The following is a 24,281-nucleotide window of genomic DNA, read 5'->3' as shown; positions in this document are numbered from 1 at the left end:
TGTTCCAGCGATTGAGTCTGGCCACCATTAAGCGGATAAAATTTCCAGGGCGGAGCAAGCCACAGCAAACAGACAGCGGAGTGGACCAATCAGCTACGGGCGGGACGAGGGACTTGCGCGCGGAAGTAAACATACGAGGAGAGCGGAGTTTATTCAACATGGCTAGTGCGAGACAGACTGTTGTCAATGACTTGTGTCGATGTATTTTTGGTCATTTAAAACTGTTTTTACCGTGGATTGGAACATATTCTTGGCTCTCCTGTTCGCCATCTGTGTTGTTGTGGAGACGACTTCTGACGCGGAAGAGTGACATTGCTCGTTAAGAAGACGTCACGCAAATAAACGAATCTGATTTGACGATTGATTTTATACTTGCTCGAGAGGCCGTTAATGGGCTGGGTCCCAGACTGTTTTCTCAGTGTTTGAAAAATACAGGGAGAACAGTCTGGCCGTGCCAGGCAAACACCTGAATGCTAGCCTCGTTCCCATCCCCCACTGTCAGCCAGCAAGAATGCTGCTTCCATCTTGAGGATGGCAGACGCTTTGAGGGTGACGGGAGGAGTAGGGGGACGAGGCTACCTGAATGCACCACTTGGATAGATGCGATGGAAGTGATTGTGATTGGCTGAGGGTTAGAGTCATGTGTCATGGTATGCCAATCAGAGCCGGTGTTTTCGCACACAAACCGGAACAGCGCGTGCGGCAAACACACACGCAAAACAGATGCAGAGGGATATGATGGCAGAGCATTCAGAGGAAAATTTGTTCTTTACGAGGTGAAGATATAAACACAATTTCAAGTCAAAATACTTGAAGTACAGTAGGCTATGTATACTTCAGGGGTTCCCATCTGCTGGGCCGAGGACCGGTACCGATCCGTGGCGCATTTGCTACCAGGCCGCACAGAAATAATAATTTATTAACGACTGCATTCTGGCCGAATTAACCCTGTGCCCCCTGTTTAACACACCAATATCTCTGTCTACTCTAGATATAATACTACAGGATGGATTAGAATGTCGTCATTGAAATCCATTAATTGGACTGCGAGCAGTACATCTTGTTTTGTATATATAATATATCTATGTGCGCTTGTCCTCGATAATAACGTATTACTAGGCCGCGGGCACAGCACATTTGTTCCCGGAAATAATTAGCCCCCACACGAGCGAAGATGACTGGAAAACAGATGTCTTTGGAGATATATTTTTACGGCGAAAAGCGCACCTGATGAGCCAGAAGATGAGCCTACAACCTCGAAGACCCACAAACTGAGAAGGAGTGGATTCGTGACCCACTTGTGAATAAACCGAGTGATTCGAGCATGTCTGTGCAACAGGAGGAGCAGCTTGTAAAGATCTCAAATGACGGCGACCTTATACGTACATTTGAGACAACAACAACTCTACCGAGGTTCTGGATTAAAGTAATTCTGGAATATCCTGACATCGCTACGAGAGCATTGAAAACCTTGCTACAATTTCCAACATCTTTGTGAAGCGGGCTTCTTAATTAATGCTTAACGACAAGGCGAAGTCGTTAATGGTGAGAGAGCGGTGTGCAGTTCTTGTGTGCAGCTAACATGGCAGGATGTATCTGAGGAGAACTTTTCTACATGTCCTTTCATGATCAAACGTAAGTTAATATTTCTTTCTTTAAAGAAAGTTTGTAGCGTTTACTTTGAAATCACTGCATTTGCATTTCTTTAACGTTACGCGCATGCACAGAACCACATCGTTGCAATTTTTGATGGGTTGCAAAATTTGTCAGAACACTGGTCCGTGAAAAAAAAGACCCAAATAATACCGGTCAGTGGTGCAAAAAAGGTTGGGGACCCCTGGTCTACTTGACCAGTTGTCTCAGGTTGTGAGAGATTTAATTGATTAGACTCACTTTATATTGTTTACTGCTGATTGTTATTTTATTATATTGTTTACTGTTTATTTTTGTTGCACTTCAAGTGTAGGATAAATCTGTTGCTGGTGAGGTGCAATAAATATTACAAGGTTCTATAACACAACTACCTGTCTGTTCTTCTCTATTCAACTGACTCGAATACTGCTAAGAAAATTTCAAATTCTTTGACATACAACAACGTATTTTTAAAGTAACGGAAATAATTACTTTCCCTGGTAACTAGTTACTTTTACTATAGACTAATTCAGTTACTAACTCAGTTACTTTTTGGAAGAAGTAGTGAGTAACTATAACTAATTACTTTTTCAAAGTAACGTGCCCAACACTGTTCATAACGGGCGGCCATCATTGGAAGGACATTTGATATTTAGGAACTTCTTTAAAGTGCATGTGACACGAAAAAGCATGTTTATTTCATAATACACGCGGTATTTTATGCTCCTGAATGATATGGACCGCTTGGATGTGTGTGGGAGCGATTGCTATATTTATTTAGTTTTTTTTAATCCCGCGCCATGAAAATGAGTGACTTCCGGCTTCGGTCTTGCATTGAGGAGGAGGGCGCTGTGATGTGTATGGTTGAAGGCGTCCTCTTCACTACAGCCATACTGTTGTGTATGAGGACTAAGGATTCAGCTAATTTTGCAGATTAAAACGTTTATTTTTCGCATCACGCCAGCCAAACGGCTGCAGAAAAATCTTGCTTTATGAGGGAGAGGCGTATGCGCCTTTTTGGAGTTTCAAAAGCTTCCCATTCACCATGGATATTGGCCAAAACAAGCCCTAGTATTGGACTTACGAGGAAGTGAGTAAACATCTTGTTTTGTATTATGTCAAATACGAATACAGCGATTACAAAATAAACACGACAAACTTTCTTTAAATAAAGGACTACTTACGTTTGATCGTTGATGGGCATGTAAAAAGCTCTCCTCATGCACATTAGCTGCACGTTAGTTGCACAACAACTGCAGCCGCCCTCCTCCGGGGAACGAGCTATAAATTGCTCTCCGCCAGGCGGTTTGCCGGTCCGCAAAGACAATCGACAACCCAGTCGTCATGTCAAATAATCCGGGCTAGTTATGTGTGATTTTCCACTTCGAACACTTTGAAACATCACTCGGTTCGGGTTAGCATGTCGGCTAGCTGTCACGCCTCTTGGTTTATTTACATTCTCCGAAGAGAAATGACATATGTCCAACTTAGGTGTCATAAAATATCGTTCGGGAGGTGCGACAGTAAAGGTGAAGTCGACAGTTTTGACCATTATGGAGTAATTTTGCCATGTCGTCCTGAATAAGTGCATTTTTATTATTTCATATTCCATTTAGCACAAGACTGTTATTTGTCATGACCATGCCATTTATTTAGCAGTTGGGGAAATTACTTGGATAAAAAGAATATCCTGTAAAAATATTGAAGGAAAGAGACAGAAACAACGACATTTTGCAAATCTCTTCGTCGCGTTTTCCTCGTTGTGAATACTTCCCCCTCGATGGGCCGACTAGTCCTTCTCAAGCCATTTATTTAGCTATTGTGGAAAAATACTTGGATAAAAAGAATATCCTGTAAAAATATTGGAGTAGAGAGACTGAAAGAATGACATTTTGCGTCTCTCTTCGTCGCGTTTTCCTCGTTCTGAATAATTCCCCCTCAATGGGCTGAATAGTAAAACCGATGAGCCCAGTCTACCGCTGACTTCCAATACTAGTATCGGTGCAACACTGTTTTTGATCTTTCTATCGCTGCACTATTTATGCAAAGCCAGGAAGTAGCTACAGATATTGAAAATGAATAATGACCCGTTGTCAAACTCACTTCCTGTTTTCCATCAGGTGGGCACAGAGTTCACTACCATCTTGTACAACTTCATGTGCAACTCCAGTTGCGTGGGTGGCATGAACCGGCGACCCATCCTCATCATTGTCACTCTAGAAACCAGAGAGTAGGTATCAGAAGAAATGCTGTATTTTTGCAGACAAAACAACAATCCTGATCTTAATCGATATTTCGTTTCGGTCTAGCGGGCAAGTTCTGGGCCGCCGCTGTTTTGAAGCTCGAATCTGCGCTTGTCCCGGCCGCGACCGCAAGGCGGACGAGGACAGCATCCGCAAGCAACACATTACAGATGCCTCAAAGAGCAGTGAGGGTACGAAGCGCCGTAAGTAGAGCTTGTGGGGGCTTGGTGACGGGCTCTATGACTTTTTACCTCCGTGTCCTGATAATGTCGATTTTGGAAAATCAACTCATAGCTCTACTGCAATAGCTGATAGATTACGAAATGCGATACGCTAAATTTGGGGTCTGGTGACGGTGTATCTCACTTTTATCTCCCGCTCTGCCGTAATAGACCTGAAACGTCATCGTCTCTCGCACTTACCTGCCTTCTCTTCATCCTCCAGCTTTCCGACAGGTGTCTCACGGTATCCAAATGTCGGCAATCAAGAAACGAAGATCCACGGACGAGGAAGTGTTCTGTTTGCCTGTGAGTAATTCGTCGTCCATTCGGACCGCGTCCCTTTGTTTTTCCGGCGTTGACCGCCATGTGGTTTCAGATCAAAGGACGCGAAATCTACGAGATTCTGGTGAAGATCAAAGAGTCTCTGGAGCTTATGCAGTTTTTGCCGCAACACACGATCGAGTCGTACCGGCAGCAGCAGCAGAACCTACTGCAGAAACAGTGAGTCCAACCACTGATGCTTTGGATTTAGGGACGAATCATAGTACTCGGTTCTCCTATGTGAGTCATTCCAATGAAACAGGATAGTTTTTTTGGACAGCTTACAAAAGTGGGGATGTCCCAGTCCGATCACGTGATTAGAACTCATGACTGATCATGTCATTTTCAGAGGATCGGAATCAGGTGTGAAAAATCATGTTTTTAAAATGTATTTATTTTAAGTATGAACTCATTGACTGCCGTCAACAGCGATAGACTTTGACTATGACTTTGACCATTTTGACTGTGAGTGGGCCCCCAGCCAATTCGGATTGGTGGCAGTTAAAATTGATCACTCAATGCGAGCTTTCCCAGTTAAATGGATTTGATGTCTATGCCAATTAGTTCTGTGCTAGAAGCTTTAGAGGTATCAGGATACTGCAGATAAATAATAGATAATACATTATTAATAGGGCTGTCAAAATTATCGCGTTAACGGGCGGTAATTATTTTTTTAATTAATCACGTTAAAATTAGGGCTGTCAAAGATTAAAATTTTTAATCGAGTTAATTACGGCTTGAAAATTAATTAATCGTAATTAATCGCAATTAATCGCAATTCAAACCATCTATAACATATGCCATATTTTTCTGTAAATTATTGTTGGAATGGAAAGATAAGACACAAGATGGATATATACATTGAACATACGGTACATTAAGGACTGTTTTTGTTTATTATAACAATAAATCAACAAGATGGCATTAACATTATTAACATTCTGTTATAGTGATCCATGGATAGAGGGACTTGTAGTTCTTAAAAGAAAAATGTTAGTACAAGTTATGGAAATTTTATACCCCGCTTAATGTTTTCGTTTTAATAAAATTTGTAAAATTTTCAATCAAAAAATAAAAATAGTAGCCCGCCATTGTTGATGTCATTGATGAAGCCTATAAAATCAGTCGCACCCAAGCGCCAGCAGAGGGCGGCAAAACTCCATAAAACACAAGTGAGCATTTCACTGTACTGTCATTTAAATCTGTCTGAGACGGACATCTGCGTTAATTGCGTCAAATATTTTAACGTGATTGATTAAAAAAATAGTGCCCGTTAACGCGATAATTTTGACAGCCCTAGTTATTAAAATATTTGACGTAGTTAACGCACATGCCCCGCTCAAACAGACTAAAATGACAGTACAGTGTAATGTCCGCTTGTTACTTGTTTTTTGGTGTTTGGCGCCCTCTGCTGGCGTTTGGGTCCAACTTATTTTATGGGTTAGTACCATGAGTGAGCATGGTGTAATTATTGACATCAACAATGGCGAGCTACTAGTTTATTTTTTGATTGAAAATTTTACAAATTTTAATAAAACGAAAGCATTAAGAGAGGTTTTAATATAAAATTAAATAAAACTTCTATTAACATTTATCTTTTAAGAACTACAAGTCTTTCTATCCATGGATCGCTTTAAGAGAATGTTAATAATGTTAATGCCATCTTGTTGATTTATTGTTATAATAAACAAATACAGTACTTATGTACCGTATGTTGAATGTATATATCCGTCTTGTGTCTTATCTTTCCATTCCAACAATAATTTACAGAAAAATATGGCATATTTTATAGATGGTTTGAGTTTCGATTAATTAATTTTTAATCGTTTGACAGCCCTAATTATTATAATAAAGTTTTGTAATATTATCAGGCATGAAAATGGGTCAGGGGTTAAAAAGGTGAGAAGGGTGTGGAGGAAATATGTTCCGGTATATTGTACAACTAGGGGTGTCCCAAACGACTAATTTTCTCCGATTAGTCAGCCAACTATTTTTACGATTAGTCGACTAATCTAATAACCCCCCACCCTTTTTTTTTATTTTTATTTTTTTACGAATCTAGCAATGAAATTTTTGATGACCCTTTTTAATTCACAAAAACATATTGGAACACTTAAATTCTTTATTAAAGTACAAATAAACATGTAAATAACAACAATAAATCACAAATAAACAATAAATGCTAATAGCATTAACTAGTGCAAAATAATGGAACGTAAACAGATTCAGAACACTGACTTCGCCTTTCCAACTTGACCCAAAAAAATGATTTAAAAAAATATCTAGCATTAATATTATAGTATACTACTATACAGTACATAATAGTAGTATAATAATTATTCATTACCAATCAGATTTTTCATAAACGGTGTCATTTTAAAGCTATTCTTAGTGTAGAATGTGAATTCTGAAGTATGTGGGAGTAACTCCAGAAATCATTATATATATGGCGAACATTTATTTTGAAATGTTCATCGGAAGTACGCTCGCTAAGCCGCTAACCGTTAGCTTTACACTTTGCAAAAAAAGCTCTTTTTGTCATTACATGTTGTGTCAGTAATCTTTTTTTTTTCTTCGTTTGCAAATGCTGTCATTTTTTAAGTGTTACCTTTTAACCGCAAGTTTGCGTTTTGGAGAAGACTGCCAATGTTTTATAGCAGGCTAAAGTAGGTTAGCCTCAATGTAGCAATGTTAACGTTTATAGTGTTTAAAATAGATGTGTTTCCTTATTTTGTATGTCTGAACTTTAATTCTACTGCGTGTTGATGACCAATAAACATCTGTGAAAGGAACTGTGGTCTCATATGCCATCAGCACGCACGCACAAATGTATGCACGCACGCGCGTGGCGCTAAAACGCAGCCGTGAAAATTACCGCCCTCTTTTTTATTTACCGTGCGATAAATGGACTCATTGCATATCGCGACGGGCTTAGCAACTTCAATAAAACATGTCGTTAGTCAGTTAGTTAGTTAGTTAGTTAGGTAGTTAGTTAGATGGACTTACGATCTGCCAGCTTGTAATTGTCTCCTGTCGTCTTCCAAAATTACAACTGGGTGACGGCGCTTTAGGTGTTCATTCACGGCAGACGTGCAGCCAGGTTTGGCATTGAAGAGACAAGACAAAACAGTGTTCTCTCCTTTGTTTCGTTGAAATAAGTCAATGTTTTGGCCAGTTTGGTGCGCTTTTTTGGCTTTGTGCCGCTTTCTCCACTTGCATAGTAAGTGCCCGACATTAAAAAAAAAATCTCCTGACCCTTCGCCCTTAAAAATTCTCTCTTCGGATCTACACAATTCACGTAGGTCACCCTTTTTGACTTCAAAAGGGTGAACTTCGCCGAAAGGTGAGAGATTTTAATTAATTAATTAAAAATAAATGAATATATAAAAATTTTACCAACCAACCAGGTGTCTCACGGTATCCAAATTTACCAACCAAACCAACCCAAAAAATTAAAATTCTGAATAAAAGGTATTTTTGATCTAATGAATTACATATCATATTTTTCTTAAGAAATTAATTCAGGGAAAAGTAACATTTTTGTAATTAGTTTCTAACACACAAAAAATATATTTTACTTGGGTATGTATTCTTCAGATTAAAGTTTTTTTTAACAAAATATATTGTTTTTTTTCTATGAAATACTAAATATTTTTGCTGAATAAACTTCAATTTTAACATTTAAAGAAATACCATAAAAATGAATTAAATTTTTAATTCAAAGTAAAACTCGAGATTAAGTAATATTTACAAGAGAAAAAAGTAACCCAGGACCCAGTTTTCAATCTTCCCTATCCACTCCAACACCCTGTATGACTGTTTGCATGGTGCCCTCTTGTGGCCAACTACAGCAGTGCACCTCTACCTTCTCACTGACTCTGGCTTTTTGACTTTTTTTGTGTGGTACGTCGTTGCAGTGCAATCAAAACCCGCCTCGGCAGTCAGCTGCTGGATCCCGCCGGGGACGCCAGGTGGCGCTGCACCTCCCCCTGAGCCTTCCTCATTCCTCCTCCTCCACTTCTCACTCCTTTTTCCAGACTTTTCTGTTTTTGATGATGGGACTCTTTTCATGAGTTTGCATGTGTTTCGTGTGAACGTGTTGCTTTTCCACCAGAGCTGGACTCATTAGTGTTATTGGGCTTGGAGATTCTTATGATTTTATTATTATAATTATTATTTGTGAAGACAAAATGCTGGTCATGTTTTGTAAAAAATCACTGCAGGACAGTTTGGGGAAACAAGTTAATATTGTTTTTCTTCTGTTTGAAACAGATTCCCACTTTTCTTGTAGCTAATGCAAATAAAACGCTTCTTTTCTGCGTTGGGTTGATATGTTTTGTTTTGAAATAAATATTTTATGATGCATATTGGGAAAGTTGAACAAAATATATGATGCACCCTGGGCTGTTCACCATAAAAAATACAATATAGTCAATGTTTGAATGTAAACATTTCTTATAATGAGAATCAAAATGCAGTTTTTATTCATCTGTTTTAATGAATTTGAAAGACTTTTTGAAGGGGGCAATGTACTATGCTCATTTTTTCATTTATTAAAAAAACTAATTGTAAGTTGTTTTTGTTTTTATTAGGGCTGTCAAATGATTAAAATTTTTAATCGAGTTAATCACAGCTTAAAAATTAATTATTCGTAATTAATCGCAATTCAAACCATCTATGAAATATGCCATATTTTTCTGTAAATTATTGTTGGAATGGAAAGACACAAGACAGATATATACATTCAACATACTGTACATAAGTACGGTATTTGTTTATTATAACAATAAATCAACAAGATAGCATTAACATTAACATTCTGTTAAACGATCCATGGATAGAAAGACTTGTAGTTCTTAAAAGATAAATGTTAGTACAAGTTATAGAAATTTTATATTAAAACCCCTCTTAATGTTTTCGTTTTGATACAATTTGTAAAATTTTCAATCAAAAAATAAACTAGTAGCTCGCCATTGTTGACGTCAATAATAATTATGGTGCTGAAGCCTGAAATCCATAAAATCAATCGCACCCAAGCGCCAGCAGAGGGCGGAAAAACACCAAAAAACACAAGTAACATGTCGAAATGACACTGCTGTCTTTTTAATCTGTTTGAGCGGGGCATGTGCGTTAAACGCGTCAAATATTTTAACGTGATTAATTTTAAAAAATAATTAACGCCCGTTAATGCGATAATTTTGACAGCCCTAGTTTTTATGTTTGTGAATGTTGAATGGGTCTCTTTTTTTAATACAGAGGGGACATTTTGTGCTAAACGTCAGCCTAGTTTTGCCATCATAACAGCTAAAATGACAGAATACTTGATGAGATATCTAAAATTTTACAAATAAACCTTTTGAAATAATTCATTTAATTTATTTGATAGCTTTAACAGATTGGACACGTTACGATCAACCACACTGAACGTACTACATAAAACTGTGAAATTTGATTTTTAAAGGAGGTTAAAAAAAAAAATGCTTACTACAGTTGAATTTCCCGCCACTGGTGTGTTATTGTAGACGAGTTTATAGTGAATGAGGAATTTTCTTAAGGGGACACTAATACCGGTACAATTTAACAGAGTGGACACTAGGGTCCAACAGAACCCACTCTCACCTTTTTTTTTTTTTTTTAATCAAATAATACATTTTAATTGGATAAACAAAACGATTGAAGACATGACGATAAAATCAGGACAATTATTTTGTTTGTTTTTTTTAAATCCTCATATTAGTAATTTTATATACTGAATTTGAATAAAACACTAAAAGACATAGCAAAATTCCCAAAAACTTTTTTAACAGGATATAAATTATATATCTTTTTTTTTTTTTTTCACTATAATTTAGGAACATTTACCCTTGAATTTATAATAGACGTCAATTGATAATATACAAAAATAAATAAGTTGATTGAGTATTTGTCCAACTTTTGTGAAAATACAGCTTAATTTAAACTGGGGACAGAAATGGCTCGCTATAAACAAAAACAAAAAAATACCCAAATATATTCAAATATGCTTTTTCAAAGAGAAATTTTGGTTCATTCAATTGTGTTTTTCAAACATGTACTTAAGTCCTGCCATTTTTTTTTTTTTTTTTTTGAGTAATAAAAATGCAGAAGTTCATTTATTTCTTCAAAAACCGAGCTAAAATGTCTTTTTTTTTTCTTTTCTGAATTTAATATTTTTATGAAGTTGTGGATTAAAAATTTAGTAATAAAAATAAAAAAAAACGAGGGCGTAGGTTTGATCGCAACATTGGTAGGGACGATATAACAGCATAACCTGCATGTAAGGCTAAAAGATCAATGCAAAATTAATCTGTATTGATTTATACTAAATTTCTTATGTATTAATTAAAGCGATACATCGTTCGATTCAAATCTTTGTTTTCAAAAACTACTAAAGAAACATTTTGAAAACTTCCAGAATAAATGTTTGATTTTTTTTTGTTTAGCAAATTTAAATTGCAGTATTTTAAAAGAATTTATATTAACATACACAATAATCTCTTAACTATCCAGGAATGCAAAAAAATAAACAATTGTCTTAAGACCACTCAACATTGTCAAAATAAAGAAATTAAACACAACTGAAAAAACGTTTTAGTTAGGGAATACCAAAAAAATACATATATAAATGGAACCTTCCTACAGGTAAGACACTACTGCTTTTGTCCACTAACACAACCAAACTCAACAAAAAAATCAAAGCTCCTTTGGGCTGCTTTAAGACCGCATAAATAAATCAAAATGAAAATTGGGCAGAAAGGGGTAAATCTCGGTTCACTACATTTCTAACAGTTTAATTAACGTTAACAGTAGAAAACATACTGAAGGACACTTCTCTCTAAGCAGCCTCCTACTCGAGTTTTGCAGGTTAGAAAATTTGTACAGTTTAATATTATGCTAACTCTGATGCAGGTCGGACTTTCAGTAGCAAAATTAGTGGTGTGTTCCCCACCTCCACCACATTGACGTCTTTTTACATTACTTACAGTATATCCCTCGTCTTCGAAGGGGGCTGCAGAGGCGGCATGTTGTATTTCTGTCTGGGCTGTGAGTGCGTGTGTGGGGGGGGACCATGTCATCAGCCAATCAAACGTGTGTTTGGGGGGGAAAATGGACTGGCACATGAAGTAAGTGAAAAGGGGTACAAGTCAGCCTGAACATAGTGAAAGTAATTCACCTAATAATTGTACGGTCAGTTCTATCCAGACAAAAACATATAGAACGACAATCTAAATTAACTATATAACTGAAGTAAAATATATATTGTAATGCAAATAAGGTTGCTTAAAAGTTGGTGGGGACAATCTGAGCATCCTGAAAAGTTGGTTGTGTCATGTCCCTACTGTCCCAATGCAAATCTACGCCCATGCGATAAAAGACTTGATTTTTTAAATTAAAAAAACTTTTTTTATTTTTTAAATGAACTGGTTTGATTAAATTATTGCCCTAATTTCTCATTGTCTCCATAAAATGTGTGCGAAAAATCAGTAAAAAAAAACTGTGTGTAAAAAAATATTATAAAAAAAAGAACTTTTATCATTTTAAAAAACGAGTCTTTGTTTTTCTTTAAATGCGAAATCCTTTTCCCCATTTTAAACTAACAACCAAAAGGTAAGGCATTTAAAAAAAAAAAAAAATTAAACATACGTTATTTCATTATTTTTCTGCATACAGTGCCCTCCATAATTATTGGCACCCCTGGTTAAGATGTGTTTTTTAGCTTCTAATATATATTTTTTTTATTTATTCAAATAATATGGGACCTTAATGGAAAAAAAGAGAAAAATCCAACCTTCAATACAAGTGCATTTATTCAGTGGGGGAAAAATCCCACAAAAAGAAATAGTTATTTGACATTAAATAATGTGTGTCACAATTATTAGCACCCCTGGCGTTAATACTTTGTACAACCCACTTCTGCCAACAAAACAAGGTCTGGGGACTGAGATGGCCATGGGAGGAGCTTGATTTTGTGTCTGGTGAACCATTTCTGTGTAGATTTGGCCATATGTTTTATGTCAATCTTGGTCTCATCTGACCAAAGCACACGGTCCCAGTTGAAGCCTGGGACCGTGTGTCAAAATCTGTTGCCCTGATTGAGCTTTTTAGAACCAAACACTCTAAGTGGGTCTGGCGTGCCACGAAAGATGCGCGTGCTGAAAAGCACCTCATACCCACTGTGAAGTATGGGGGTGGATCAGTGATGCTGTGGGGCTGTTTCGCTTCCAAAGGCCCTGGGAACCTTGTTAGGGTGCACGGCATCATGAATGCTTTGAAATACCAGGACATTTTAAATCAAAATCTGTTGCCCTCTGCCCGAAAGCTGAAGATGGGTCGTCACTGGGTCTTTCAGCAAGACAATGACCCTAAACATATGGCCAAATCTACACAGAAATGGTTCACCAGACAGAAAATCAAGCTCCTTCCATGGCCATCTCAGTCCCCAGACCTTGTTTTGTTGGCAAAAGGGGGTTGTAAAAAGTATTAACACCGGGGGTGCTAATAATTGTGACACACATTATTTGATGTCAAATAATTTTTCTTTATGTGGGATTTTTCCCCCACTGAATAAATGCACTTGTATTGAAGGTTGGATTTTTCTCTTTTTTGCCATTAAGGTCCCATATTATTTGAATTTTAAAAAATATATATATATATATTAGAAGCTAAAAAAAGACATGTGTATGTATCAAATTTTGCATTAAGGGACAAACTTATTTTTTTTAATGATAAATTCAAATGTGAAAACCTGTGGATCTTCCAATATAAAGGTGTTTTTTTTTTTTTTTATCCTTTCAAATATGAGACAAGCCTGCCCAAAATTGTGTCGTTTTGCACTGTTGATCAATGACACCGTCTTTCGCCCGCAGGACGTCAATGGCACCCCAGCCCACGTACGGCTCAAGCTCGCCCCCCCACGGCAAAGTCAACAAGCTGCCATCGGTCAGTCAACTGATCAACCCGCAGCAGCGCAACACGCTGACCCCGTCCGCCATGACTGCAGGACTCACCGACAGTAAGCTCGCTTTTGTCATTGGCTACCGTTGACGGCGACAGAAGTCCAATCCATTTGAACTGGAAGGCTTGGACATCTTTTATTGACAAACCCATTTAAATTCACATCAGATTGATTGGACGTCTGGGTGATTTTATACTAGGGTGCCATTTGTATCCCCAGTATAAATTAAGCTGTATTTTCTCTAAAGTTGGACAAATACTCATTCAATTTTTTTTTTTTTTAGTATTATCAATTGCTCTCTATTATAAATTCAAGGGCACAAGCTCCTACATTCAATGTATTAAATTTAATTTACTTCTGGTAAAATGTTATGGAATATTGCTACAGTGCCTTGCAAAAGTATTCGGCCCCCTTGAATCTTGCAACCTTGCGCCACATTTCAGGCTTCAAACATAAAGATATGAAATTTAATTTTTTTGTCAAGAATCAACAACAAGTGGGACACAATCGTCAAGTGGAACAACATTTATTGGATAATTTAAACTTTTTTAACAAATAAAAAACTGAAAAGTGGGGCGTGCAATATTATTCGGCCCCTTTACTTTCAGTGCAGCAAACTCACTCCAGAAGTTCTGTGAGGATCTCTGAATGATCCAATGTTGTCCTGAATGACCGATGATGATAAATAGAATCCACCTGTGTGTAATCAAGTCTCCGTATAAATGCACCTGCTCTGTGATAGTCTCAGGGTTCTGTTTAAAGTGCAGAGAGCATTATGAAAACCAAGGAACACACCAGGCAGGTCCGAGATACTGTTGTGGAGAAGTTTAAAGCCGGATTTGGATACAAAAAGATTTCCCAAGCTTTAAACATCTCAAGGAGCACTGTGCAAGCCATCATATTGAAATGGAAGGAGCATCAGACCACTGCAAATCTACCAAGACCCGGCCGTCCTTCCAAACTTTCTTCTCAAACAAGGAGAAAACTGATCAGAGATGCAGCCAAGAGGCCCATGATCACTCTGGATGAACTGCAGAGATCTACAGCTGAGGTGGGAGCAACAATCAGTCGTACACTGCACAAATCTGGCCTTTATGGAAGAGTGGCATGAAGAAAGCCATTTCTCAAAGATATCCATAAAAAGTCTCGTTTAAAGTTTGCCACAAGCCACCTGGGAGACACACCAAACATGTGGAAGAAGGTGCTCTGGTCAGATGAAACCAAAATTGAACTTTTTGGCCACAATGCAAAACGATATGTTTGGCGTAAAAGCAACACAGCTCATCACCCTGAACACACCATCCCCACTGTCAAACATGGTGGTGGCAGCATCATGGTTTGGGCCTGCTTTTCTTCAGCAGGGACAGGGAAGATGGTTAAAATTGACGGGAAGATGGATGCAGCCAAATACAGGAACATTCTGGAAGAAAACCTGTTGGTATCTGCACAAGACCTGAGACTGGGACGGAGATTTATCTTCCATCAGGACAATGATCCAAAACATAAAGCCAAATCTACAATGGAATGATTAAAAAATAAACGTATCCAGGTGTTAGAATGGCCAAGTCAAAGTCCAGACCTGAATCCAATCGAGAATCTGTGGAAAGAGCTGAAGACTGCTGTTCACAAACACTCTCCATCCAACCTCACTGAGCTCAAGCTGTTTTGCAAGGAAGAATGGGCAAGAATGTCAGTCTCTCGATGTGCAAAACTGATAGAAACATACCCCAAGCGACTTGCAGCTGTAATTGGAGCAAAAGGTGGCGCTACAAAGTATTAACGCAAGGGGGCCGAATAATATTGCACGCCCCACTTTTCAGTTTTTTATTTGTTAAAAAAGTTTAAATTATTCAATAAATTTTGTTCCACTTCACGATTGTGTCCCACTTGTTGTTGATTCTTGACAAAAAATTAAAATTTTATATCTTTATGTTTGAAGCCTGAAATGTGGCGAAAGGTTGCAAGGTTCAAGGGGGCCGAATACTTTTGCAAGGCATTGTATTTATGATATGTAGTTTAATTTATTTAAAAAATAATTTTAAAAGGGGGGGGGGGGGGGGGGATTGTACATCCCCATTGTCACTGTCCACTCTGCTAAGTTGCGTTAGTGTCCCTTTATGAAAATTCCCCGTTTATTCATGACATCACTCTAACAACACACCAGTGGTGGGAAATTCAACTGTGGTAAGCATATTAACATATGAATTAATATATCTTAATATTATGATTAATATATATGTACGTTCACTGTGGTTGATCCTAACGTGTCCACTCTGTTAAACCTATATGTACTGTATATCAAAGTAATTGAATCATTTAAAAATATTTTTAAAACTACAAATTTCTCAAGTATCCAAAGTCATGTTATCTGATATGCTAGCAAATCTAGGCGGAGGGCTAACATTAGCAAAAAAAACGTCCCCTCTGTTATTGTCCACTCTGTTACATCCAAATGGCACCCATTAAAAAAAAAAAAACAAGATCCGTCCAGCTTTCAGAATATTTTATAATGAAACAAAGCATTTTTTTGTTTTTATCTTAGATCAAGTTCAACAGTGTTGACACATCAAAACCTTTTAATTTAAACATTATTTTTCCCCATTGAAATGAATGGAAATGTCATTCATCTACAAATAATAAACTCATTAACTAATTAATCAACCAATAAACACCAACAATTAAAAAAAAAAAAAAAAAAAATCACTACACAGGCAGTTGAGAGCAAAATCGATCAAAAACTTGTAAATTACTACAATAAATTGAGTGATTCTCTCTGATGGAATGTCGCTTTATTTAACCCCTTGATGTCTGAATTTACATTTAACAAACACACATTAAAAAGCACAATGGGTTTTAATAAGTAAATGATTTTTTTGGGTAATTTTTAATATATGTATACAGTATATAGAAAATTACATTGAAAAATACAACTAAAATTGGAAAATCCTTCATTACAACAAACAGGATAAAAAAAAAGAAAATAGAAGACAATACACGAACAAATATTCATTCCTCAAATGGACTGGACCGATGTTTTCAAGGGACAAACAAATTCCAATTCACGGCACACAAATCATTGGACGCCACATGATTGGACGTCTAGCATCGTAAACAACAATGAGAGTTAAATTAAATTCGGGCATCAAAGGGTTGATCTCAATCCTTTATATACATGTTACATACTCCATCAAAACAATAAATCAATAAAACAAAACACAATAATAATCAATAACTGTAGTCCAGATTTTCCAACTGTCAGCGAATGTAACGTATAGAAAGGTGCTGCTTCCTAAAATCCCCCATTTGTACTACTAGTGTGGGCTCTTTGATCACTCATTGTCTGACGCTGCAAAACCGAACCAATTGCAAATACTTTTTAAGGTAGCCCCTCCATCCCACGAAAAACCCTTAATTTTTTTTTTTTTTTAAATAAAATATGCCTGACCCCCCAAAATGACATATGATGACAGTGAACCCTTGCATATAACGGTCCTCTGCTATGAACTGAAAAACATTTCCATTTTGTAGTTATCGAGTTTGGTTGTCCTCGAATGCCGCAGTTCTGATAGCAGTCTTCAGTTTGCAATGATTTTGAGGTTACACTTGGTGTAAGAATCGTCTCGGTTAGCATTATAGTTGTTCTTCAACCTGTACGCTGCCTACTTTATATTGTATGAAAGTAGTGCTGTACGATATGATATACAATATATATCACCAAAATGATACAAAACTTTCTACAGGCAATTTATATGTCTAATGCCATTATCGCCATAAATAGGACTGTTCCTGCAATGCTCATTTTGGCAGGCAGAGGGTGCCCAATTTGCTGTGACTTGTCACATTGAGGAGATTCCATATGCCTTTTAACAAGTTTGTTGCAGAAAATTTTCCAAAATTTCATTCAAAACCCTTTGTTTAAAAAATTTTTTTTTTAAATCTGTCAGTCTAAAAAAAAAAGGTTGATGTTGATCGATCAATTTAATACGACATAAATTATCTACTTAAGCAATGTTGACATTTTTAGCTTTTTTTTTTTTTGCTAACACATTTCCCATAATTGAATGAAAACCATTAAAAAAAAAAAAAAAACTGCATATTTAAAAGATGACGATGTGATGTTGATCGATCGATTCAATACGATATGTACAAATACAGTTAAAATTTCACCAAAGCTATTTTGAAATTTCCGAGTTTTGACTGAAAACTGTTAAAAAAAAAATTTGTATCTAAAAGATGACGATGTTGATTGATTGATTTAATACAATATGAAGTTTCATTTTACCAAATCATTTTGCCGTTTTTTTAACAATTTTGTTGCTAACACACTTCCTACATTTGAATGAAAACCATTCTTTAAAAAAAAAAACAGCATATGTAAAAGATGACGATATTGATCGAACAATTTAATACGTCTTGTACAAACAATTATGTTTCGCCAAGGCAATTTTGACATTTTTAAAAATTTTGTTGCAAACACATTTCCGAAATTTGACTGAAAGCCATTGTTTTTAACAAAACTGAATATCTAAAAGATGACTATGTTGATCGCTCAATTGCACAACTACATTTCGCCAAAGGAATTTTTACGTTTTTAACAATTTTGTTGCGAATACACTTCTGACATTTGAATAGAAAAAATCTTACAATGGCATATCTAAAAGATGACGATGTTGATTGATCAATTTAATACAATATGAAGTTACATTTCGCCAAAGCAGGTTTGATGTTTTTAGCAATTTTCTTGCGAACACATTTCTGACATTTGCATAACAAAAATCTTTTTAACAAAATGGCATATCTAAAAGATGATGATTGATCAATTTAATACAATATGAAGCTAAATTTCACCAAATCAATTATGCTGTTTTTTAACAATTTTGTTGCCAACACATTTCCGAAATTTAAATGAAAAGCCATTATTTCAACAAAAAAAACATTTTTTTGCTGAGAAATTTCCGACATTTGAATAAACCCCTTCTTCTTTTTTTTTTTTTTTTAAAGGCATATGTAAAAGATGACGATGTTGATCGAACAATTTAGTACGTAATGTACAAACAGTTACATTTCGCTAAAGCAATTTTGACGTTAACGATTTTGCAACACATTTCCGAAATTTACCCATTTAACAAAACAGCATATCCAAAAGATGACAATGTTGATTGACCGATTTAATACGTTATGTAGTCCTACATTTCACCAAATCAATTTTGACTTGAACAATTCTGTAACAAACACATTACTGAAATTTGACCCAAAACTTTTTTTTATAAAACAGCAGATCTAAACATGACAATGTTATTCATACGATTTAATATGTAATCTAATATGAAAACATTCAACCCAATTAGTTACATTTCACCAAAGCAATTTCAACATTTTCAACAATTTTAATTCGAACACATTTTCGACATTCAAATGAAAACCTAACAAACTAGCTAATCTAATGATGACTTTGATTTCATTTGATAGTTGCTTTAACTAACTGATATATCGATCCATGTATACACAGTCCCTGACAAAAGTCTTGTCGCTTATCGGTCGGTTATTATTGCTAATAACCTGACTTTTAATTATTCAGTTGGTTTCAGATATGGCTCATATGAAAGCTAAGACCTTACTTAATGATGCTGAATGTACAAAAATATATGTTTCACTGAAAAAAGATTTATCATTTAATGAAGACATAAAGGTCAAATTTTGGCAAGACAAAAGTTTTGTCGCCTACAGAAAGTAGTGTGAAAATTGAACAAAAATGTACTTCAAATACAAAAATATGTTACATAACATAAGCTAATTAAGTAGTGGTGCTGTTAGATCCAAATTTATTATTTTGTGTGACTTCCATGGGCTTGAAGGACTGCATCCATGCAGCTCGGCAAGGATTCATACAATTTATTGATGAAGTCATCAGGAACATCAAAGAAAGCAGTCTTGCATGCCTCCCAGAGTTCATCAACATTCTTGGGTTTTGTCTTCCATGCTTCCTCTTTCATCCTGTTCATGTCTGGTGACTAGACTGGCCAGTCCTGGAGGATCTTGATCTTCTTTGCCTTGAGGAACTTGGAGGTAGAGATTGAAGTATGCGATGGAACACCATCCTGTTGCAGAATTTGTCCCTGTTTATGGTTAGGAATGTAAGAGGCAGCTAAGATTTGTTGATATTTCAGACTATTTATGTTGCCTTCCACCCTGCAGATCTCTCGCACACCCCCATACTGGATGTAACCCCAGACCATGATTTTTCCACAACCAAACTTCACTGTTTTCTGAGTGAATCTCGGATCCATTCTGGCTCCAGTAGGTCTCCTGCAATATTTGCGGCGACTGTGGTGTAATTCAATGGAAGAGTCATCTGAAAAATCCACTTTTTGCCACAAAACAGTGAAGTTTGGTGGTGGCAAAATCATGGTCTGGGGTTACATCCAGTATGGGGATGTGCGAGAAATCTTCAGGGTGGAAGGCAATGTAAATAGTCTGAAATATCAACAAATCTTAGCTGCCTCTTACATTCTACACTATAAAAAGGGACATATTCTGCAGCAGGATGGTGCTCCATCGCATACTTCAATCTCTACCTCAAACTTCCTCAAAGCAAAGAAGATCAAGATCCTCCAGGACTGGCCAGCCTAGTCACCAGACATGAACAGGATGAAAAAGGAAGCATGGAAGACAAAACCCAAGAATGTTGATGAACTCTGGGAGGCATGCAAGACTGCTTTCGTTGATGTTCTTGATGACTTCATCAATAAATTGTATGAATCCTTGCCGAACCGGATGGATGCAGAGTCCTTCAAGCCCATGGAAGTCACACAAAATATTAAATTTGGATCTCACAGCACCACTACTTAATTAGCTTATGTTATGTAACATATTTTTGTGTTTGAAGTGTTTGTTTTAATTTTCACACTACTTTCTATAGGCGACAAAACTTTTGTCTTGCCAAAATTTGACCTTTATGTCTTCATTAAATGATAAATCTTCTTTTCAGTGAAACAAATATATTTTTGTACATTCAACATCATTTGGGAGGGTCTTAGTTTTCATATGAGCCATTTCTGAAACCAATTAATTAATTCAAAGTCAGGTTATTAGCAATTTTTTCTACAAAATGGATAAGCGACAAGACTTTTGTCAGGGTTCACATCCCTACTAATCACTTTACTCATCTACTTTTGTTGCTAATAGTTCGCTAACATTTAACTCATCGGTTGCCCTTGACAGCTATAGACGTTCAATCCATTTGGACTGGGAGGTTTGCCACCAATTGTTCTCTGCCAGACACTCCCAGTACAAATGGATTGGAAGTCTACAGTTTGTAAAAATTCTAAAAAGTTAATTGAATAACCGATAATTAGCTTGGGTTCACTGTACATCCACTATCGGCCCAGCCCTACGTTCTCCTAATATAATTGAATCGTAATCGTAATAAAGTCAAGCGAGCTCTGGTCTGAATATTTGTGGCTGACCGACCGACCGCCGCCGCTTTTGTCTCTGCAGTGACTCCCATGATGGGCACTCACATCCCCATGAGCGCTGACATGAGTTCACTGAGCCCCACTCACGCCCTGCAGCCCCAGCTGCCCCTGGTGCCCTCCTCGCACTGTACGCCCCCTCCTCCGTACCCCATGGACAGCAGCATCTCCAGGTACCCCGCCAAAACAAAGCAAAAACTTAAAAGCGAGTTGAGAGTTTTGATTCCGGAGGGAAAAAAAACAAAACCACACAGAACCGCAAAACTTCAACTTAATTAAAAGTAGGGCTGTCAGAATTATCGCGTTAACGAGCGGTAATTAATTTTTTTAATTAATCCCGTTAAAATATTTGACGCAATTAACGCACAAATGCCCCGCTCAAACAGATTAAAATGACAGTACAGTGAAAGGTGCACTTGTTGTGTTTTTCGGAGTTTTGCCGCCCTCTGCTGGCGCTTGGGTGCGACTGATTTTATAGGCTTCAGCACCCATGAGCATTGTGTAAGTAATTATTAACATCAACAATGGCGGGCTACTAGTTTATTTTTTGATTGAAAATTTTACAAATTTTATTAAAACGAAAACATGAAGAGGGGTTTTAATATAAAATTTCTATAACTTGTACTAAAATTTATCTTTTAAGAACTACAAGTCTTTCGATCCATGGATCGCTTTAACAGAATGTTAATAATGGTAATGCCATCTTGTTGATTTATTGTTATGATAAAGAAATACAGTACTTATGTACCGTATGTTTAATGTATATATCCATCTTGTGTCTATCTTTCCATTCCAACAATAATTTACAGAAAAATATGGCATATTTTATAGATGGTTTGAATTGCGATTAATTGCGATTAATTAATTTTTAAGCTGTAATTAACTCAATTAAAAATTTTAATCTTTTGACACCCCTAATTAAAAGACAACTGCTTAATATAATTTTTTAAACTTAGCATTTGACTCAATTTCCCCCAAAAGCTTACATTATTCAAGTAGAATGACTTTTTGCCTGTAAAAATGCCAGGAACTGGTGTACAAAACATTTGAAAGAAAATACGGCAATTGGGTATGATTGTAACCAGTGGCGGTTTTAGGGGTGGGGCCACAGGGGCACTGGCCCTACCTCGAATTTGAATGGCCCCTGAAACGCCCCTGTTCCCATTTTAGCACAAAGCATGGCAATCATGAATCCTTCTTCTCTGAAGTGAGAGACAATGAGAGACTCTTCTTTCTAGAGTAGGCCTGAACAATATATCGTTTGAACATGGTCATCATATCGTGTGGTTGCGCAATACTCGCATCGCAAGGATGTGGGATATATAGTGGGGCAAATAAGTATTTAGTCAACCACTAATTGTGCAAGTTCTCCCACTTGAAAATATTAGAGAGGCCTGTAATTGTCAACGTGGGTAAACCTCAACCATAAGAGACAGAATGTGGAAAAAAAAAACAGAAAATCACATTGTTTGATTTTTAAAGAATTTATTTGCAAATCATGGTGGAAAATAAGTATTTGGTCAATACCAAAAGTTCATCTCAATACTTTGTTGTGTACCCTATGTTGGCAATAACGGAGGCCAAACGTTTTCTGTAACTCTTCACAAGCTTTTCACACACTGTTGCTGGTATTTTGGCCCATTCCTCCATGCAGATCTCCTCTAGAGCAGTGATGTTTTGGGGCTGTCGTTGGGCCACACGGACTTTCAACTTCCTCCACAGATTTTCTATGGGGTTGAGATCTGGAGACTGGGTAGGGCACTCCAGGACCTTGAAATGCTTCTTACAAGGCCACTCCTTTGTTGCCCTGGCTGTGTGTTTGGGATCATTGTCATGCTGAAAGACCCAGCCACGTCTCATCTTCAATGCCTTTGCTGATGGAAGGAGATTTTCACTCAAAATCTCTCGATACATGGCCCCATTCATTCTTTCCTTTACACAGATCAGTCGTTCTGGTCCCTTTGCAGAAAAACAGCCCCAAAGCATGATGTTTCCACCCCCATGCTTCACAGTGGGTATGGTGTTCTTCAGATGCAATTCAGTATTCTTTCTCCTCCAAACACGAGAACCTGTGTTTTTGTCAAAAAGTTCTATTTTGGTTTCATCTGACCATAACACATTCTCCCAGTCCTCTTCTGGATCATCCAAATGCTCTCTAGTGAACCACAGACGGGCCTGGACGTGTACTGGCTTCAGCAAGGGGACAAGTCTGGCAGTGCTGGATTTGAGTCCCTGGCAGCGCATTGTGTTACTGATAGTAGCTTTTGTTACTGTGGTCCCAGCTCTCTGTAGGTCGTTCACTAGGTCCCCCCATGTGGTTCTGGGATTTTTGTTCACCGTTCTTGTTATCATTTTGACGCCACGGGGTGAGATCTTGCATGGAGCCCCAGATCGAGGGAGATTATCAGTTGTCTTGTATGTCTTCCATTTTCTAATAATTGCTCCCACAGTTGATTTCTTTACACCAAGTGTTTTACCTAGGGTTGTTCCGATCCTGTTTTTTCGCTCCCGATCTGATCCCGATCGTTTTAGTTTGAGTATTTGCCGATCCCGATTGCTTTTTTTTTGCTCCCGATTCAATTCCAATCATTCCCGATAATTTTTCCTGATCACCCGATCATACACATTTTGGCAGTGCATTAAGAAAAAAATGAATAAAACTCGGACGAATATATACATTCAACATACAGTACATAAGTATTGTATTTGTTTATTATGACAATAAATCGTCAAGATGGCATTTACATTATTAACATTCTTTCTGTGAGAGGGATCCACGGATAGAAAGACTTGTAATTCCTAAAGGATAAATGTGACTTTGTATATTGTGACTAAATATTGCCATCTAGTGTATTTATTGAGCTTTCAGTAAATGATACTGTAGCCATTTAACTGTTCTGGCCAAATGCATGATGGGAAGTGCAACCATGACTGTGCAAAGTGGCACCAATTGGTATATCTTCTCTGCGTTGGGAAATAACATAGGGTGTTAAGAAAATGATCAACTACTACCTTTCTTCCCTACATTGCTTCCCATGATATTTGTAATTGTTGAGAGAGGGATTGTAAGGCTTTAGCCAATTAAAAAAAGGCTGTAAAGGCTGCCAAAATTCACTCTAGTCATTTTACGCTGCCTTTTAGCTCTATATACAGGTAAAACGGCACCATTATAGATTGAACGCAACATTGAGTGAGTGGGTCGTGCAGCGCATGCGTTGATTGCCTTAAATACTTTAATGTGATTAATTTTTAAAAAAATTATTACCGCCGTTAAGGCAATAAATTTGATAACCCTACTTTAAGCCAAAACTAAAGACTCTGGATGAGTGTAAGACATTTTGTCTGCAACGTTAATATAATTAGAAAATGATTTAATTAAAAAATATATATATTTAAAAAAGGCATGTCCGATATTTTT

General features: G+C 37.0%; 1 protein-coding gene across 4 annotated transcripts in view; it reads left to right on the top strand.

Annotated features, from left to right (window-relative positions):
• The window catches only part of tp63 (tumor protein p63), a 99,557-nt gene that overhangs the window by 73,510 nt on the left and 1,766 nt on the right, over positions 1-24,281 (top strand). For 2 of the 4 annotated variants that reach the window (XM_057841579.1, XM_057841581.1), the window contains 6 exons: positions 3,753-3,862; positions 3,942-4,078; positions 4,320-4,402; positions 4,473-4,597; positions 13,303-13,448; positions 20,889-21,036. In XM_057841579.1, the coding sequence (XP_057697562.1) occupies positions 3,753-3,862; positions 3,942-4,078; positions 4,320-4,402; positions 4,473-4,597; positions 13,303-13,448; positions 20,889-21,036 (749 nt within the window). The remainder of the gene's footprint in view (positions 1-3,752; positions 3,863-3,941; positions 4,079-4,319; positions 4,403-4,472; positions 4,598-13,302; positions 13,449-20,888; positions 21,037-24,281) is intronic. The other 2 variants (XM_057841580.1, XM_057841582.1) reach the window with 2 other exon arrangements.

Source organism: Corythoichthys intestinalis, chromosome 7 (assembly GCF_030265065.1).
Source record: "Corythoichthys intestinalis isolate RoL2023-P3 chromosome 7, ASM3026506v1, whole genome shotgun sequence".
Taxonomy (NCBI): Eukaryota; Metazoa; Chordata; class Actinopteri; order Syngnathiformes; family Syngnathidae; genus Corythoichthys; species Corythoichthys intestinalis.
Note: the sequence above shows the minus strand (reverse complement) of the source record. Positions and strands in the feature narration are given on the sequence as shown.